Raw genomic sequence first — 21042 nt, 5'->3', positions numbered from 1 at the left:
TTCTTGTTAAGCAGTTAGACTTCCTGTATTTCTTAAAATCTATGTTATTTCTTCCCTTTTTCTTGATTGACTGAAGCGAGTCAGATATTTTCTCAATTTACAGAAGTTGCCAATAAATTTCCTTTCAATTAAGAAGCTTACTCTCATCTTTGCCTCGAGAGACTTCATAGATGGGTATCTCCATCAAGTGGGGAAAATGCAAACTGCATGATCTTTGCACACTGTTTATAAGTATCAGATTCGTTATAGCATGTACAACTCAAACACAATATATAAAATGCTGTCAGTTATACTTTGTGAAAATGTTGATTGTTTTGAAGTTACTACAAAAAAAAGAAAGTTAAATTCCAAAAGCAATATTAAGAGGTTGTTGTACATAAACGAACATGTAAAGTATCTTCTAAAATTTCACCTGAGATTGGCAGATCTAGCGCTTCCTGAAATTTTTGGCAGCTTAGTCAAAATCTATTGAAGGATTTTCTTTCACTTAAATATTTAGATTCATTGGTAATTTTTGAAGTAGTTTTATTTTAAAAATTTTTGCAGTTTTCTGGTTTTGCTCTCTCCAAGGAGAGTTTGTCAAGTAATTCATGTTCCAGGTCTCAGACTGGGAGCATAGTCCCTGTATATTGGACTTCTAAAAATTGACAATCTAGAAATACCTGCCTTGATTTTTAAATATATACTTATTTGAGTTTGAGTTTTAAGCAGTGAATATTGAACAGCACCTTGAGCTCTACAGGGGCATTTTCCATAGAGCTTTGGGTATCTTTTTGTGTGTGTGTGATTTTCTCTGTGGTTTAGGTGGGAAGAAGGAAGTAATTTTAAAGGTACACCCAGAGAGAAGTTTTAAGGAAGACATGGGTTGTGTAAGGAAAGATGTTATTTGGTTTAATCCCTTTAGGTATGAATTCTAGTCAGGATGTGATTTGATTTCTTGGTGCTATTCTCAAGATAAGATTTTAGTTTACTGCTTCTTACTGATGTATTAAAGATTTATTTCTTTAAAATTTCTCTAATGTGTCCTTATAAGCTGAAAATTTGAAGTATCTTTGTGAATCTGGACACTTCTGTTTCTAGATTTTATTAGTGTTTCACAACTACTTATATTTGCCTTTTTAAGTTGTAATGGTAAAATTAATGAATTAGGCTTTATTTAGGTATATATAAATGCTGCCTTGGGTGGAAGGTATTCCTTGCTTTCTATGCAATACCTGTATTTAGTCTCTGAAAATCTAGATTAAGATCCCAGACTTCTTCTCAGCCTTCCAAATTGTGATCTTCTGTCCTTTCTTATATTTTAAAAAATTTTTCTTCTGCTGCAACACATATCACTTGTGCTCTGTTTTGCTACCAAAACAAAGTAGGCACTTCCTACCTTGTGTCACAGGCATGTGACTTAAAGGCTGTTTCAGTGTCCTGGAGCAGAAGATGCAGCTTCCACTTAGTTAGCCTGAGAGATGGTGACACAGCCCTGCATGTGAGGACTGCTGAATTGTCTGTCATTCAAAGTTCTTGTAGGAATGAATTATATATACCGTGAACAATGTGCATGTTACAGTTCTGGTGATTAAGTTGTTATTGATCAGATCTCAGGTCTACCACTTATGCTTCTTTGCAGTCATCACTGAATTTTGAGAAACATTCTGAAAATTTTTCGTGGACAGAGAATCGTTATGAAGCAAATCGCAGAAGACACAATTCTTCGGAAGGGTTTGATCCTAACACTGGAAGGCCAAACGGAGGTATAATTCATGGAACACTGTGAATATGTTAGTGTCATTTCTTTGTAGGCACGAGCTAGAAAGGAAGTCTGATGATGATAGCTCATCTGTGCTAAATTCTTCTTCTGCAGTAAAAGAGTGGTAATGGAAAGACAGATCTGGGAGTACTAAGGATTGGTTAAAATAATGAGATTCCAGGTTTATTTCTCTCTTGAGTAGAATAAGTGTTGAATTAGTACTCTAGCCAGCAGCATATAAATGAGCAGTCAGAAAAAGAGATTGACTTGTAGCACTGGCTGGCTATTTTTTCTCTTTGGCACTATTTTGTGAGAGCCTTCCCTGCTGCTTATGTGAATGAAAACTTGTTTCCTATGCTACTGTATCACAGTGTATACAGCTTGTGGTTAAACTTTTTTAACAGTTCTACAGCGTAAAATATTATTTTTAATGGTTTGTAATTACATTTCTTTAAAATTTAAAAATCCAAGGGCATTTTGGGCGAAAAGAGAAGAATAGTTGGCATTCACAAGGCAGAAGTGGTCCAGAAAATATAAACCAACGTGGAGTATACCATGGTGGAGGTTCCTGTACCCACAGCAGCACCTTCCATTGTGGAAAAGGCGGGGGACTGCATGAAAGCAGTGTACTTGATAATGAAACTCGAAAAAAGGAAGACAAAGAAGTACCCAACCAGTTTGAGGCTGAGGATTTTGTAAGTAAATTGTAATTATAATTAAAAAGGTTTCATTTTGTCTGCAAGTACCATTTTGTCCATTACAAGTCACTTCATGAGTTTTCACTTCATGAGTTTTCATGAAGTGAAATCATGATCATCATGTAAAGCATTTTCTGTAGGTAAGGGAGTGTTAGTAGTTTGTCCAATAGCTTGTTTCTCATTTTATATCCAGATTTTTCAGTATATGTTTATTATTGTTACTTTTGTATTTAAGTGAAACAACAGTTGGATTCCCATCTGCTGTGCTATGCGTACATATTAAATTCTATACAGTTACCTTATTGGAATCTGAAACAGTAAAAAAGTAATTTTCATGCCTGTAGCCTTCTGAGCTCTCATGCTTTAACCTACAATTAGGATGTAAGTTGAAGGGTGATCTTACTCTTTGAAGAAACATACATTGCTGGTTTTTTGCTTTCTCTGCTGCTGTCATGTAATGACGTTGGCTGCTGCCTGAGATAGTTTGTTGGAGAAGAGAAACAAGTGAGCATTGTCCTTTTTGGTTCATGGGGGAGGTGTTAGTCTGTCAGCAGAGGTCATTCTGCTGGTGTTACTGTGATTCTTTAGTTCATTCATCCCACAATTCAAGGGTTACTTTTTTAATAATGACAAAACTTTCTTTCAGCCATCTTTAAACCCTGAATATGAGAGGGAACCAAACCAGAATAAATCTCTAGCTGCAGGTGTCTGGGGTGAGTATTTTTGATGTTTTTAAATGCAGAAACGTAGCAGAGATCTGACTGAAGTTGTTTTATTTGAAACACGAATCTCTTTTTACAATTATAAAGGTATAGATTGAGAAGACTTCAATATTATTACAATGTAGGTTTCTTTTTGTTAAAGGATAACACTTCCATATGAGTATCAGTCAGCTAGTCTGTTGATGTTTTCACAATTAATACTCTTTCCCAGAACAAGTATACATCTTTTTTTGTAAAGATGTCAAGAAACCTTCACCTTTATTTTCAAGAGGAAGTGTAATGAAGGTTGGTCACCTAAATTAGTGATACTGATTGCTAGCTGAAGGCTTTGTAAAATGTGTTGGAAAAGAAACCTGGGAGAGCTGGAAGAGTAGGTTAGCTTGCAGAGATTTAAGGTCTCTTTCTGGAAGCAAATGTCTTGCGCTGTTGGTTGTGTTTGTGTATTATTTGTATGACAAATCCAATCCTGAGCATGGGCATTGAGCAGACCTGTAGTAAGGATTGTTTTCTCATCCTCACCTGATTATGTTTGGCTATCAATTTACAATTCTAATGAGTTTTATGTAGTCAGTTGTTTACCCCTAAGAAGGTGGTAGCTTTAGATGGCAGGGGTTTTAAAGTAAATGTACTCAAAATAAGAACATTTCTCTTAAAAAAAATAATTAAACATGAACACTTTCACTTGTCTACTTAAACAACTGCTAATACTGAGCTTTTAAAGGTATTTTGCTGATGCTTTTTCCCATACTTAATAAGTATTTTTTGCATGCCAAAGTAATGTTAGATATAGGCCAACACCTCAATGTAAATATCTAATTGCTGTAAACCTTGCAGCATCATAAATAATTGGACAGCTTTCTGGTTTTGTGTTAGCAGCTTTCATGTGATAATCTACCTTTCAATAAAAGAGTCTTGTTTTTTAATTGAAAAACTGAAATTAAGGTTATTATTCCCTTTAGAAGGAAAAATATATTTAGGATAGAGGAGTGTTACAATCCCTTCTAATATCTGTTAAAAATGTAGGCATCTATTAGGTTCCATTTTACTTTGTGTATATGTGATGGGAACCTGTATGTATTATGAAAAATCTTGTAATGAGGTTTAATGAGAATGAAGCTTGAGGTTTAATGAGAATAATAACTATTTTGTAGCATCTACCTGCTAAACAAAGCAAAAGACATGTATTCTTTTAAGATAGGGTTTGTTTTTTTCTTTTTTTTTTAAACAGGATTTAGTGACTAGAGGGTTTTTTTTTTAAACAGAGGGTATGTGAAGTAGAATTGCTTGCAGGGAGAGGAGATAATCCTTGAGAAGGCTCTTAATGTTGGAATGCATGTACAAAAAAAATTTTTTTTATTCTTGAAAATTTTAGAACTGTTTTTAAGGGATGCTCCTTAACACTGCTAAATGACAGTTTCTCTAGTTTGGCAGCTGTCTAGTTTGTATGTCTCCTAATTTGTTCTCCCATGAACGCGGAAATTTTGTCCTGTTATGACCATCTGAAGCATGGAGCTAGAGAAACTGGTCATTGCCATGGCCTAATGTGTAGTGCATTTCATGTCTCGTGTTCATAGAACCTCAGTGCAGAGCTCTAAACTGAGCTATTAATAAATATATAACTAATTATTCTTTAGGAAACCTTAAGGGGAATATGAAAGCCATAAACTCTTTTGAAGTTTGTGTAACTATCAACAACTAACAGTGTTTTGATTTTAGTATTGCTATGCAGCAGTCTTTAGAAGTGTGTAGCACGCTTCTTTGAAGGGTATATTTTCTTTAAAAAAGTGCAATTCCTGCATCACCAAGTGAAATATTTCTAAAATTATGATTGTAGAAAATGGAACAGAACCTGTGTTTTTCCAGGTTTGCACAGTATGTTATTTGTGGAACTAATACTGATTTAAGTTCCTGAATTATGCCTGTTTGCTCTGGATCGTATGGCTGTCCAGTACCTTAAGAACTAAAAACTAGTGAGGTTGTGTACACAGGCACACACACACATATCTATATACATACACACTTTTTTTCTTCCAGAGTACCCTTTAAATCCTAAATCTAGATCTCAGAGAATGCTGGTCATTAAAAAAGGCCGTACAAAAGAACTGCGGATATCTGGATTCCCAGTAGTGGGAAATCTTCGCTCACAGCCAGTAAGGAATGGAACTGGCACAAGTGTTTATAAAGGATTAGTCCCCAAACCTTTCACTCCACCTGCAAAGGTGAGTATTGGATACCAGTGTACAAAAAACATGCCTAGAAAAATCATGCTGTAATTCTGAATGTGTTTATTTCATCCCTGAGAATACTGTTCCTAGATTATCATGCAACACTTGCAGAATGCAACACACCCCAAAAATTAATAGAAACAACTTTTTCACATTTTTCTTTTTAAATTATTATTTAGTCTGTCTTTGCTTCTCATCTCCCACTTTTGAGAAGTGCAGCAGCTGTACAACTGAGATAAAAATGGTGATTTTAACTTATGGAATAGCAGTCCCTTTTGTATATATGATTTCAACAGAACAAAATTAGGTATGTTGTGAAGAGGTATAGTCAGCATAATAATACCTTCAGAGTTAATCCCAGTTATAGACAGAGATGACATTATAACCTAGTAGTGTCATTCTGGTGTCTTTCCAAATGCATAATCACAGACTATTCTGAGTAGGAGGGGACCTACAAGACTCATCAAGTCCAGCTCTTAAGTGAATGGTCCATATGGACTTCAAACCCATGACCTTTGCATTATTATCACCAGACTCTAACCAACTGAGCTATTCTCACTGGCTTCATCTCTATTTTTTTGTTTCAGGAATTTTTCTGTGCTCTTGAGAGCATATGAGATTAGTTCTTAACTCTGTAACATTTTGAATCTAAAATAATGCTTTCAGCTGTTGAAGTTCCATATTTAATTTTCAATACCTCAAATATGAGGATCTTAATTGTTTTGAAATTTTAGTTTTTATATAAACAGAGCAGATGAATTGCTCATAAACAGCCTCTTTTCCACAAGAAAACAGATGTTTGCACTACATTAAGGTTGCAGTTATGATTTGCTTTTGCTTAATCATTTTTCTGAAGATTCTTGAAAAGAATCTGTTTGTAGTTAATGACTCTTTACATTTCTGTTTATTCTTCTGTCTAGCCCACACAGTGGAAAAGCCAAGCAAAAGAAAATAAACTTGGGAATGCATTTCCTCATGAATCTGCGTATGGTGTTGGCAGTTTCTGCCCTTTCAAATCAACTGTCAAGGCATTTTCTGTAACACAAAATTCAGTGAAAGAGGTAAAGTAGTAGCTATAGTTAAATCTATAAAACATTTACTTTGTTAAAGTGAGGATGGGCAGTAAAGTTTATACAGAATTGCATTAAATTTTTTTTTTTTGAGCTTAACGTGCGGGAAAGATGGAATGCACATCACCGGCCTTAAAATACCGCAGTTTCCTTTGTAGGTTTGATTTGGAATAAAAACCCACATTAGGAAATACAGCCTAATACGTTTAGACTTCAGAACTGCTAAAGGTATTACGTGTTTCAGAAGACAAACTGTTAGGCAGTGCTCAATAAACCTGCATCTCTGGGTTTACATCAACAGACTGTATATACCAAAATACAGATCTTCCCTCTGCTTTTGACTATGAATATATCTGAAACCTGAAAGAACAGATACCTGTGTTTAATTAAAAATTTTCTAAATGAATGCACTTCTAACATTCTTTCTTTTTCTGACTTCTTGCACTAGTGTAATCGGTCAAATTCTTCATCCTGTGTTGATAAATCTGGTCAACCTCGTTTAACAAAATTGACAAGAATGCGGACTGATAAGAAGAGTGAATTTTTGAAAGCATTGAAAAGAGATGGAGTGAAAGAGGAACATGAAGATGAGAATCATGATGGGCAAGAGAAGGTAATTTTGTTCACACTTACTGTAGATCCAGTAGATTTCAGACAAACTATAAACTACTTTTTATTTTGCTGTTAACAGCTGTTAAGTAGCAGACTTGAATCTCTAGATGAAGGAAAGGAATTACCTTTTAATGAAGTTAAAAACATTGTTCCAAGTACTACTCTTCCTCCAGTGCTACTTTGTAGTTTCTTTTTGTCTTTCTGCAGTATCTGTTAGTGCATATTCATGACTTAAGTACTTGTGTGTCTTTAGCAACAATTAAAAGGATAAATTAGGCTTTGTAAACTAACCTAATCATACATGAATTTATTTTGGAAAAGACCTTTGAGATCGAATCCAACCATTAACAGTACTGTCAAGTCTGTAAGTAAACCATGTATTCAAGTGTCACATCTAAATGTCTTTTAAATACTTCCAGGGATGGTGACTCTAGCACTTCCCTGGACAGCCCATTCCAGTGCTTGGCAACCCTTCCTGTGAAGAAAGTCTTCCTAGTGTCTAACCTGAATGTCCCCTGACACAACTTGAGGCCATTTCTTGTGTCCTGTTGCAGTGTTGGCCAACTTCCACCTGGCCACGGCCTCCTTTCAGGCAGTTGTAGAGAGTGATAAAGTCTCCCCTGAGCCTCCTTTTCTCCAGGCTAAACACCCCCAGCTCCCTCAGCTGCTCCTCACAGGACTTGTGCTCCAGACCCTTCCCCAGCTCCATTGCCCTTCTCTGGACTCACTCCAGCTCCTCGGTGTCTTTCTTGGAGTGAGGGACCCAGAGCTGGACACAGCACTGGAGGTGTGGCCTCACCAGTGCCCAGCACAGGGGGACAATCCCTGCCCTGGTCCTGCTGGCCACACCATTGCTGATCCAGGCCAGGCTGCCATTGGCCTTCTTGGCCACCTGGGCACACCCTGGCTCATGTTCAGCTGCTGTCACCAGCAGCCCCAGGGCCTTTCCAGCCACTCTGTCCCAGCCTGTGGTGCTGGCTGGGGTTATTGTGACCCAAGGGCAAGGACCTGGCACTTGGCCTTGTTGAACCTCAACCCAATGGCTTTGGCCTGTTGATGCAGCCTGTCCAGATCCCTCTGCAGAGACTTCCTGCCCCCCAGCAGATTAGAATTCCCACCTGTTTTGGTGTCACCTGTAAACTGACTGAGGTGTACTTGTCAAATCATTGATAAAATGATCAGTACTGAGCCCTTGGGAACCCCACCCATCACCAACCACCAGCTGAATATAGATAGCTCCACTCACCACCACCCTCTGGGCTCAGCCATCTAGGCAGTTTTTAACCCAGTGAAGAGTGCAGCTGTCCAAGCCATGGGCTGCCAGGTTCTGCAGAATTCTCTGGGAAACTGTGTCAAATAGAGGCTTTATTGAAGTTTAAGCAGAACACATCCACAAGATTTTCTCCATCCACTAAGCAGGTCACCTGGTCATAGAAGGAGATCAGGTTGGCCAAGGAGGACCTGTCTTTCCCAGGCATGTACTGGCTGGGCCCAATCCTCTAGTTATCCTGCATATGCTGTGTGATGGCACTCACAGTGATCTACCCCATGACCTTCCTTGGTACCATGGCAAGTCTGACATGCCTGTAGTTCTCTGGAATCTCCTTCCAATACTTTTTGCAAATGAGCGTCACATTTGCAAAGTCCAGTTGCACTGGACCTCTCTGGTAATCCAGGGCTGCTGGTAAATGATGGAAAGTGGCTCAGTGAGCTGCTAGCTCCCTCTCTACACTTATGTGAATCTCACCTGGTCCCAACAGACTTGTGGAGGGCAGCGTTTCATACCTTGGCTGTTAGTTATCCTACAAAACAAAAAAGTTGGTTCTGCTTCTCAGACCATTTCCTTTATAATTAGTGTTTAGGTATCCAGAAGTTCTTTATTCTTGGTCTAATCATAGGAGCAATAGCTCAATATATGCATAAACCACTGTTTTTTACTAATTGAGAACTGGCTATGTATAATATGCATGAGGTTTCTTTCAGTTTGAATTCATTTATGCAGTGTTTGATACTAGAGAATATTTGTGTCAAATGCTACCAGCCACCAACAAGTTCTCATTGTCCAAGTGAAGAAAAGTATTTTATTATTCAGAATGAGGTGATTACAAACCTGTTTACTGTAAATGAATGGTTTAAAATGTCTTATTTAAACAAAAAAACCCATAAATTAGAAATCAGCCAGATAAACAACTGATTTTGAGGAAGTGATATTAGGCTTCTGAGATATTAAAAAGGAAACAGTGCCAGTGTACATTGCTCATAAAAGTGAGATTGACTTTTCTGACCCTGATCCTATTTCAGGCAAAATGCAATTTGCTGTAATGGGACTGTATAACTTAGCTGTATGTGTGAGCTAAGAAAAGCCTGCATCTTTCATTAGCTATTCTGTGACTGAGTGCCCTGAGATGGTTATTGGAGATAGCTTTGTTCATGTGTTCAGAAAATACACAAATATTTTGATTTAAGATTAGAAAGATATTAGGAACCATCTAGAGATTCAGAATTACAAAATAATGTGGCAAATTGTACTCAGCAGCTGAATCACACTTGCAAGAAGCTGTTTTGTCCTATATATTAGAACTGCTTAGTAAATTTATAAACTTTTCTTGGTATTATGTGACATCTTCTTCAGGCATATAATGCAACAGCTGAATGTATGTTTACTGGGATATGTGTTCTTAAAAATATCTTATTGTCTGTTCTAATATCTGAAAGCAGACAGTATATGAGTGGGAGGGAAATGATGGTGGTCTTGATCCTGTCCTCTGAAGTATGATTTCTTACAGGTGCAGAAAATGGCATGAATCCTCCTGCTATAATATATAATATAAAGGGATTTTGTTGTTGAAAAGGTGTTAACTAGATAATGATTGTACTCTTCTTTGTTTTTACAGTTGGTAAGAATTCCGAGGCTATTTGGCTCATTCATAAAAATGAATTACAGGTTGCTGAATGAGTAGAGTAGAAATACCTCATGTTTATAGACTAAAGACCTTTTAATCTTTAAGTAAACCTGAACAGTTGGCTTTGTAAATAAATTTTCTTCCTGATTACTATTCAATGTCTAGTAATTTACAGTTGCTGTTCTCAACAGCCTGAGAAGCTGGGGTTGAGTGCGTGTGTGTAAGTGAGCTTGTCTGAATTTTAAGAGCAGTATGCAGTCTTTCTGAATTCATGGCAGAGAATTTGCGTTTGAGATGGGTGTTATGAGCTGTCCCTTAGACTAAGTAAACTTGAGAGCTCATACACTTTCAGGCTTCTTCTGCCACATACAGCTCTGATATTTAATTAGGAACAATAAAAATTCAACAGCCTGTTATTTCTGTAAGTATGAAGAACAGCTGAATTACATTTGAATTTTAAGATATGTCTGAAACCTTGCAGAAAAAAAAACGGGAAAAGCATGTGAGTTGCTTTCTGCATTACTTAATCAGTAGCGTATCCTAGGAATTCTGTAGCATGCAAGTATTGCAAATGCCAGAAGGGTGAACAGAATTACCCGTGAAGTACAGAGTCTCTCCATTTAAACTTAATTTAAACTAAACAGAACTAATGAATTGCAGCACTTCTGGTTATTTACTTGTGGATGGAATTCACTTTTACATTTTGTAACGTAAAATTAATTTTGTATTTAGGATGATGAGTCCTTCAGCTTGCATAACAGCAACAGTCATTGTGAGAGAGATATAAACCGAAACTTCGAAAATGAGATTCCGCAGGAGAATGGCAATGCTTCAATTACACCTCAGCAGATTATTCAGTCTTCAGCTTTGCCTCAGGCAAATGTTCTTTCAAGCTCACTTGAGGCAGAGCATAGGTATGTACTGTATACAACATAAAGAGTATTCCTTCATGGTAACTGAGCATTTTCATAAATTCTTACTAGTTCAGAAGTCAGAATCTGAAAACTGAGAACATGTAAAATATTTCTTGAGTAATGTAAAATTTATCTTTTAGATATGTACTAATTTAACATGAGACATACTTTGTTTCTTAAACCTGTGTACTGACTTACATCTAATTTTTAGTAAAGAAATTTTTTTTTCTTTCTTAATAAAGAACATAGCAAACTACATAGTGACATCATCCCTCTAGGTCTGATTTTGGTCTAGGTGTCTGGGAGGAACAAGGCGTGTAATTGCTGTTTGTATTAAAAATATTTTAAATGCTGCATCTTATATAAAACTTCAGTGAGCTTTTTGTCATTATTAAAGTAGTTAATTATTCTTTGTAGCTGACTTTTTGACACTATTAGTGTCTTGTGATTAGATATTACAAGACAGTCTACTGGAAGGTGAGATAGTAATTTCATGAAAATGATTGAAACAATTCTATTATCGCAGTAATCCAACTGCAGTAGCATTTGGTAGATATGAGAATGATGCTGCTGGATAATTACAACCCAGACTTCTGTCAGATTCCTATGGTTTAGACAGATTTTTTTTATTTGTGATAGAGTCTATACATTGGACTAGACACTCTTCATTTTGTAGTGCCTATAGAAGAAACTTTCATTTCCTCTTACTCCTCCTGAGTATGAAGAGTACAAAGCACCCTGCTCTGTTCTTTTTTTTCCACCATTGGCAACATCACTGCTGTAAGTGACACCAGGTGGGATGAGTTCTGTCACTGGAGTGTTGTGGATGGTGGCAGGCTCCTCAGGAGGCGCAGACAGCAGGAGAGATGGGGAAGTGGTGTTGTATCTAGTGGATGGGCTGGAATATATGGACCTTGCAGATGGTGATGACATGGGTAAGGGCCTCTGGATAAGGATTAAGGAGCAAACAAGGAGCAGATGATTGTCCTTTAAGGAACACCTCTAAATCAACTGCCGCTGTCCTAATGGGGGACTTCAACTTGCCAGATATTAATTTGGAATACCAAAAATGGAAAAAGGTGCTTGCCATTGTAGGGAGAAAATCTGCGATTTTCAGAAAGAGAGAATGTTCTTCATCCAGAGGATAGTTGTGCACTGGAACAGGATTCCGAGGGAAGTGATCACAACACCAAGCCTGACAGAGTTGAAGAAGCTTGGGGAAGCAGAGTTGATGAGTTTGGGGAGTATTCTCAGTCATAGGATATGATTCTTGGGGTTGTTCTGTCCAGGACCAGGAATTGGATGCCATGTTCCTTGTGGATCCCTTCCAACTCAGGATATTCTGGGTCTGTGAAATCTGTGGCCACTAGAGGCTCATGATTTTTTGACTGGAAGATGGGAATCAAATCTAACTCCTAGTTTTTCAATTCAAATTACTTTAAATAGCCTTGTTAGGATTTCTGGGCAAATGTCTTTCTTTTGTGGTATCCCAGAGAGGCTGTGTGTCCTTACTGCCGCAGTGCTTTGGCTGTGAGTTCAGCATGCATGTGGACAGGTGTTATGGTTAGCCTTTTTGTGGTAAATTGCACTATGCGTCACCACCTTAGCTCTCAGGTTACTTTTGCATACCTAGTAACAGTATTGGCACATTTGGTACAAAAGGGCTTCCTCCTTGCTGGGGAAGTTTCCAACCTGCAGCAAGCCTGTTGGTATCAAGTTTGCTAATTCAAAGTAAATTTTTTAACCATTCTAGAATGGTGTCAGTTTAAAGGGACAGTGGTGCTGCTAACATCACAGAATGTTGCTTTAAAGTTAGTTAGTTATTACCCTGAATTTACTTATATTAACAGAAGCTCTGTAACTACTTCCTTCACTGAATGCAGTGCTAATGTCTGAGCTTGCTTGCAGTAAAATTTAACTAACTGTCATTGAACTGCATTTAACATTGTGTTTTTCTGTACAATGTATTCTCTTAGAGTTTTGGATGACTTGCATATATTTTTACTGCATCCTGATGATTTGATTGTTCCTGCCTGTTATGCTTTCCGATTTGGTCCAAATGCAACAGGGGATACAATTTCCATTTCTGTTACTGTCCTACTGACTTTTTTTTTAGCACAGTAGTGCTTTTCTCCTTCTGCAATTCCAGGCTTTTGTTACGGTTCTAGAAATGGTAATTGGTGGCTTTGGTTACCTACAAATTTGCCCAGTGCACATCCACTGTATTGGGATATAGAGTTCTTTGTGGGGAGGGTTGTGTTGAAGGACATTTTTTGCTGATATCTGCCTAAATGAAGTGCCTAGTATATGGTGTCAGCTGTGAGTTTGTCTTACTGTTCTAATATATTCACTGTTTTTTAGCTCTTAAGTGTCAGCTTTGGCATACATTTTAGAAACCTCTTTGTTTTTTGTGAAATAGCTTTAGTCTGCTTTAATGTTTAAGGTCAAAAGATACCTGGTTTATCTGAAGAAAATGCTAATCCTTTTGGCAAAAACTTTGCAGCAAGCAAACTTAATAACTTCATATTAAATGTCATGGTGTCTTCACCCTCAGATAACCCCTGTTTTCACACCATCTTCAAATGTGAAACCATTTTCTTCCTGCTCAGATACTGCCATCCTTCTTTAGGAACTAGCCAAAACATACTGATTATTGCATCTTTGTATATTTCAAGCTTAGTTGTGAGAGGAGTCTTTCTTCTCCTCATTTCTTCCCCTTATCCCAAAATCCACTCCTAGCTGTTTGAGCTGAAATACCAGCATGTGCTGTTGGCTGAGACTCAGTTGTGAAGAAGCCTGACATGGCTCTTGACATCAGCATGTGGTATAAAAAAGAAATCACATGAGGCCATTGCATCCTGAATTGGTTTCTATCGAGGGACACCACCAATATTCCTCATGCTTTGCTCTGCTTTGTTATTCAGGAAAACCTGCGGAGTCCCTCAGTGTGTCTTTCTTTTCATACTGTTCTCAGAGGAGTGAATACATTGCTACTTCACTAACAGTTTTAAGTTATGTTAAGAAAATGCATCTTACTCTTCTGACACGGGTCTCTTGCCTTAGAATGAAGGTATAGTTTTTACCACATATGGTGATAAAATAGGGTCATCTTTGAGGGACCTGAGAACTCATCTTCTGTGCTTTACATACCTTTAGCAAGACTTTGAACTCACACTTCCATAAGAGTTTATTTAAAAAAAAATACTGTCGGATTAATCAGTGCATTTGTTACAGTCTTTAGACATGTATGTAGGCAGAGCTTGAAATGTTTGAGTGTGTGTAGCAAATTCCTAATGTTGTCCTTAATTTAAAGGTTGTTAAAGGAGATGGGCTGGCAGGAAGACAGTGAAAATGATGAAACATATGCTCCACTAACTGAGGATGAGATGAGGGAGTTCCAAGTCATTAGTGAACAGGTAAGACTAAGTTAATTTTCCATTATAAACCTGTAGCTGGTTACCCTAGATGCCTACCTTTGAGGAGGATCTGCAGTAATCTTGATCATTAGGGATGTTGCTGTTCCACTGCCATTTCAGTACTGTGTTGGAAGTATAGTTGCTTCAAAAAAATAGGGTACCTAATGCTGACTGTAGCTCAGGCCAATTCACAAAGTATCAAGGGAAAGGTAGGGCTACTTCTGGGTAGTTTAGATATTGTTGGTGGTAGAAGTGCACAGGCTTTCAAGCTCCTCAGCTTAGCCTAAGGAAAGAGAGTCTTTCAAAGTTTTTGTGCAGTTTCCGTGCTACTCTGAGAGCTGCATTTTCTATTTTGGGAATTGAGAGACATTTAGTTTACTACTAACAAAGTATGAAAAGGTAATGTAGACTTGATTTTTCCTTTTTTTTTTTTTTTTTTTTTTTTAATTAGGAGTGTTGAGTATACCTGGTGGGGTCAGTGAGAAGGAGTCAGAAAGGAGAATAGTGTGTGGTGCTAAATCTGAACATTTGGTAATTCCAATATTGTTGGAAATACTAATAATTTGATATTGGAATATTAAACTTTCAAGTGCTTGTCTTAGTGCACACCTTCTGCATGATACTGAAAATGCAATAATTCCTTTCTTTTTTGCAGAATCAACTGTTTCCTTTCTTCAGTGTCTTTGACTTTCCAATTGCTGAGATACCCATTCCTCTCTGCAACATCTCTTCTGGGCCCCTTCCCTATTGCCCCTTGCCTGTCTTAGCAGAGATGTTTGCAGCACTATGGGAAAGGGGACTGGATTGCAGGGAGAGACCATTTGGGAGAAAGGATCTCTGGGGCAAGATGTATGGGGACATGGGTGAGAACAGGGTGAACTGTCACTGACTGCAGGAGTTCAGCACAACTGGAGATACTGGGATACAGGTGGCTGGCCAGAATTGAAGGCTCGCAGGGGAGTTACCCTTTCTGTGTACTTATGAAAAGCTGTGGATCCAGCATAGCCCAGAGGTGAAGATGCAAAGAGTGTTGAATTGCAGCCGATTGTTGTGTTTGGCATTTTCTTTCTCTAAATGTGTCATGTTTTCACATTTCAGTTACAAAAAAATGGCCTTCGGAAAAACGGCATTTTGAAAAATGGCCTCATCTGTAATTTTAAATTTAGCCCCTGGAAAAACAGCACTTTCAAACCAGCTCTGGAGAATGAGGATTCTGAGACAAGCAGCAGTGATACATCAGATGATGATGAGGTGTGAAGACTTTTGTAACACCTATAGAAGTCCATTTGTTCTCATGAAGAAATGGGGATGTTTTGTTCAAAAATGAAAATTGTAATTCATGTAGTAACATGCCCACTACAGGAAGCAAGGAATGTTTTGTTGGGTGTGTTGAAAATCACTATAATTTCTCTGTAAACGAATGTTATAGAATGAGGCCTTGTGTTGACCCAGCGTTCATCACTGGGCATCACTGAAGCATTTCTGACTAGCAATGTGACAATGTTACAAGTCAGACTTTCTTTCTTAATAATAAAAGCAAGGAATTGTGTAATGTCTTGCAAAGCTTCTGTCTTAAAATGTATAAAGAACAAAAGGGCAGCCTGACACAGTGTTTTGCTTGCCAAGTAATTTTTTTCTTATAGTGGAAATCAATGAGTCCACTTTGTGTGCAGAAAGGGCAATGTAGCATGTTGGCTAAAATGAGCAAAGTGCACTAAAACTCTTTTCCTTAACTGAGGTGTTGAACTGTTCTACATATAACTGCTCTTTAGCCATTTGTAGTGTTGTTGTTGTTATTAATGGCAAAAGACCCTGATGTTACAGCTCCAAATTTCTAGAATTAACTTTAAAATTGAAAGCTTTAAGGGATATAGCAAGACCCTTACTCTCACAGTGACTTGTGGGAAAATAAGCAGTTTGATTTTACTATTCAACATGTGGAAAAATCATTACACTGACTGGATATGTCCACTACATGGGAAATAAACTGATTTACAGAGTATTGTCTAAGTGCATAGCATCATGGGTATTGTTTTTAAAACAGCTAAGTTTGTTTGCATTTATATTACATGTACTCTGGCAGAAATGCAGCTGTGCATTTCAGTGCAAGGTAAAAATACTTCGTCACCAGATCTTGCTTTTATAGCAGCAGAAGTATATGTGTACAATAACCACCTCTTTTGCTTACTCTGTGTCAGACTTTATCATCATGATCTCACATTTAAAAACCAGTATTGTATTATTTATAGTTTTATTTGATTTATTTTAGTTCTTTAAACGTTCTCCACAGTTGTACAAACTGTGTAGCGTTAATTCATAAGCACAACTGCTCTTGGGGATGTCACATATGTTTATAATATAACACATATATATATATAGAGAGAGAGAGACACTTCCCTGTCAAGATGTTTTTGAATTCTGCTACTTCTTATAGTAAATTATTTGCAGTTTAGAACTTGAAAGCAAAAATATTTATAAAGTTAAGATTCTGTCCATATTTCTTTAGGAAAATACTTTTTTATAAGGTGGCATCAATTTTGGGCTAAAATTGGTATGTTTCTCTTTTTTATTTATTGTTAATTTAAATAGATATTTCTTTTCAAGAGGTCAGTTTTTGTATTAGAAGAGGCTTGCAAATGTTGATTTAGTTAATTTTGGCATGGTGTATTGAAATAGTCCATTTCTAATCTCAATTTAAGAGGATAAAAATGTTTCTTTTTTAAAAAGAAAACTGCCATATCTGTAATGATGTTTTTTCCTACCTGTATGCCTTACACACCTTTTTCCTTTCCCTCTCCTGAATTTTTTTTAATAGACTTTGACACATGGGTGTAGTTTGTTCACTTTTTGGTTTTCACATACTATAAACAGGATCTTCTGCCTATCTTAATTATGTAGTGATATGTGGATGCACTCTCTTAATAGTAAGTGAAAATGGTTTTTCCTTGGCATTTCTCAAAGTGGGGTGTAGGCTTTGCTCCCTTCTTTTTTCCGTTTAGTAATAAATGTCACCTCAGTAATTAACTCTCTGAGAAATTAATATAATTATAGAAGAGCTGTGTTAAAATTGTATAGACTTTGGAAATTTACAAGTTGCAATTCTATTTAGAGGAGTTAGACTAGAATTCTATTAAAATTAGTTATTCTATTCTATAAAATACTAGTTATTCTATTCTATTAGTTAGAATTAGAATTCTATTTAGAGGAAGTAGGAGTACTAGTCATACTTGGTACTTCTTTTTTGCTAGTTTATATCCTGAAACTGGTAATGGAAGCACTGATTATAATGAGCTGTGGGCAAAGCAGGTAGCAGGAACTGGGCAGTGGTTTTGCTTTGTAGAGTGAAACACTTTTATAGCCTTTGTAACTTTTCTGTCTGCGATTTCTCCTCTTGTGTTTGCTGATACTTTTGGATTAATTCCTGGTCCTGTACAGTGGCCAGTTCTGCCAGTTCAGAGACCCCTCAGAAGTCTGTGTGGCCTCTGGCTTAACTGGTTACCTGCCTGCTCTGTTACTTCTGTTCGCCCTTCACAGCAGTGTGGGAATGGGTGAGATCTGATATTTCCACTGAGGAACTGGATTCCCTTATGTTATATTTGCTTATGACAAAACTGAGTAGAGTATCTGTCATCTTCTGTGTCACCTTAAGAAAGTCACTTACTATGGGAACTCTTTTAGTTTTTTATTTTCCTGGGAAATGTCACTCAAAGCAATGTTTGGTTTTTTTAGTATACTTCCTTAAAATATATGAAAGCACTTTATTGTAAGGTTCCCCTTCCTTTTTTTTCTGTGCTTGATGATGTAGAGAAGAATGAAATCAGATTCTTTAGTATTTAACAATGCAACTTTATCCATCTTTGACTTTGTTCCTTTCCCAGGGCAATTTAAGTAGTGCATTGGCCTTTTCGTTCTCTCATACATAAACCATGATCCATTCCCAGAATAAGTCCTCTCTTGTTTTTCTGCTTGAGAGGTGTCTGCCTTAAAGGATTGAGAAGTTGGTGACTAAGCTTGCCCATTTCCTTAGTGGGCACTAGTAAGCTTTGGAGATACTTTGTCAGTGCTGGGCTGACAGAGCTTGACTTCAGTGATGGTAATCATAGGCATGCAGACATTATTTGAAGTCACTACCATTTCTCTTCATCTTTGTGGCTTTATTGGTGGAGGACCATGTTCCCTGGCAGGGAACCTGGTTCCCTGCTCCAACCCTCTTCAAAAGCAAACAGGAGTGATCAGTCACTCCTGATTTTTTCTAATCTGCTGTTGATGGAGAATGTACTCTCTGCCTGCTGCTGGAATGGAGGCTGCCTGAGTTTATGGTGGGAAGCTGGGGATCCTTTACCTCTTCCAGAATGACAGAGGCCTCCCTCATTGGCTTGTACAGGGCCTTTCTATCTCTTAAGGCATAAGAGAAGCTAGTTATCTTTGTTGAAAAGAGTACTAAAACTGCAGTAAAGTTGTCCACTGATTCATGTTGGACCTTGTCAAAAGACTGAAGAAGATTTTAATGGTCATCCCAGTCTTTGAGAAGTGTTACCAAGTGTGAAGGAAATTAATTTTTATTCCCTTATGGCTGTGGGGGAAAAACATCTGCTTGAAAGGAGATGGGGACTTTAGTATTTATTTTTGAAAGAATGTCTATTTTTCAGTAAATGCATTTAAACTACTGGCTGGAAGTAGAGTTTAGTCAAGGATGCCTTTGTTTTTCCATTTTTGGTTTCCTGCTAGGCAGCAGCTGAGGCAATTTACTCAGCTGCAATGAACTTTTGATCTGATTAAGGATTATTGCACTTGAGCACCAAGAGTTACTGGCTCATTAGGATAATAGATATGCTGACTAGCTGGTCATCTTTCCTCATGCTGTTGTTCTTGGTCATCAGTGAATTTTATTGCAAACTGAATGAGGTTTGTTTTGTAGCCTGGATCTCTCTGCAGCCTTCCTTAGAGGTACCTGGAAATGCATTTGCTCAACCAGCACTGGCAGTGATCTGCAAAGCAGTCTGGCTCTGGATGGGGCACAGGATAGTGTCAAAAACTCGCACTTACTCAAGAGATTTATAAGTAAATTCTGAGGTCTGACTCTCTTACTGGCTTGCTATCTGGGAGAAATTTTCAGACTGAAGAAAAACTCATTCCTTCAACCAGTGGGTCAGTGGAGTTTACTGCTGAGTTCAGTCTGCTTCCATCGCAGTCCCTTGTCAAGATCAGATCATCTGATGAATGTGGGAGGTCTCACAGGGCCTATAGCAGCATGCATTCCTTAAATTCCTGAAAAGATACCTGACAGTAAGCTAGCTATGAAGACTTCATTCTTCTTGGTTATTCTTAGTATGCAGCTATTTATTTCCCTGGCACTAGCATGATTTTTGTAGAGAAATGACATTCCATACCTGCAGAACAAGTGATCATTTAGTTTTTTTTCTCCTATCAGGCAGACGAGAGATATAGCTCTGAAGTGAACGAGTATTTTTGGTAACTGATGATTGCTGATGCCCAGGCAGGCATCTGCTTAACAGACTGATGGAGCTTGGGTCAATATGGGGGAACTTGAGTTCCCCTTAGGAGATGTGGGGAGAGAACTCTTTCTGTGAATACTAAGCAAGGCACTACTGAGTTTCAGCATGGGAAGGAAAGGGAAACAAACTCCTTTCGTTCTGCCAGGAAGTGTCAGATTTGAAAACTGTTGCAGGAAATTGCACACGCTTGAGAACTTGGACCAGCCTGGTGTCCTGAGCTGTTTTGTTGTGCTAGTTTAACCAGACTGGTGGTGTGCTGTTCTGGGTTGTGATCTTCTAAGCCTATAGGTTCTGAAACAGAGCTGTGTATTAGGTACCAACACAGGGCTCCTGCTGGCTCTGAACCCATACAGTACCCAGTGTTGCCATAGTGTTACCACAGTTGTGTCAGGGAAAGTGGTGTAGCTTTTCCTCCAGTCAGCTTCTCGATGTAGCCAGTGCAGGAGATGATGTGCAGCTCTGATCCAGCTTACTCCAGCATGGTGGCTTTAGTATTGTGGCTTCCTTATTCCTTTTATGTGATAGCTTCAAGTCTTGGGGCTCTGTGCTATTGTAATTCTTGTGTATTCCATCTCCCATTGCTTTCTGCTGAAGACTGCTGAAGTGGAATCATTAGCCAGTCAAGGAGCCTCCTGTCTGGGCTTAAGTGACTGCATCATGGATAGGTGAAAAATAGAGCTTTGAGTTGTTCAGCATATATGTGCACACACTGTGTGGCATAGATGTGTTCTATTAGAATTTGAATGTAATACAACGGGACATTGTAGAATTGTTAGCAGTAACTTATTTTCTGCGCTTGCCATTTATACTTGGTTGGTGTTACTGGTGGCTCTTGTCACGAGCATCACATTTTTTTCCTGCCTTAAATTATAGCCAGGCTGAAGGGCCTCTTCCTCAATGACTGGGTTAATTTTTTTATTTTCCTACAACATTGCTTTAGGTACCAATTCATGCTGTTTATAAGGATAATGAAAATGAAAGCCGTCTGAAATGAGCTGATCTGTAAGGAATTGATACACACTGTAAGCAACCTGCTGAGTCAAGCCACTGTTCATGCAAAGCTTCATTACCAGAAGCTGAGAAACACTACTTTTATGCATTGGAAGGCTGTTTCAAAAAGAAGTATGAATGTAAATTACACAGATATTTTCCTAAATCCTCACATGAACATTTGTTTTTCTTTGCTTCAGATTTTTTTATTGTCCACCTCCAAAGTGGGCATGCA

At 37.9% G+C, this 21042-nt stretch overlaps 1 protein-coding gene across 6 annotated transcripts in view; it reads left to right on the top strand.

Moving 5' to 3' along the window:
* Positions 1 to 16311, top strand: part of GPBP1 (GC-rich promoter binding protein 1) — a 39982-nt gene extending 23671 nt beyond the window's left edge. For 5 of the 6 annotated variants that reach the window (XM_054003147.1, XM_054003146.1, XM_054003145.1 and 2 more), the window contains 9 exons: positions 1622 to 1745; positions 2213 to 2436; positions 3086 to 3152; positions 5196 to 5380; positions 6307 to 6447; positions 6905 to 7069; positions 10704 to 10885; positions 14199 to 14301; positions 15400 to 16311. In XM_054003147.1, the coding sequence (XP_053859122.1) occupies positions 1622 to 1745; positions 2213 to 2436; positions 3086 to 3152; positions 5196 to 5380; positions 6307 to 6447; positions 6905 to 7069; positions 10704 to 10885; positions 14199 to 14301; positions 15400 to 15558 (1350 nt within the window). In that variant the 3' untranslated portion in view covers positions 15559 to 16311. Of the gene's footprint in view, positions 1 to 1596; positions 1746 to 2212; positions 2437 to 3085; positions 3153 to 5195; positions 5381 to 6306; positions 6448 to 6904; positions 7070 to 10703; positions 10886 to 14198; positions 14302 to 15399 lie in introns of all 6 variants that reach the window. The other variant, XM_054003149.1, reaches the window with a different exon arrangement.
* The last annotated feature ends 4731 nt before the right edge of the window (positions 16312 to 21042 follow it).

The sequence above is a fragment of the Vidua macroura genome, chromosome Z, assembly GCF_024509145.1.
Source record: "Vidua macroura isolate BioBank_ID:100142 chromosome Z, ASM2450914v1, whole genome shotgun sequence".
Classification (NCBI taxonomy): domain Eukaryota; kingdom Metazoa; phylum Chordata; class Aves; order Passeriformes; family Viduidae; genus Vidua; species Vidua macroura.
This window is presented reverse-complemented; position numbering and strand designations above follow the sequence as displayed.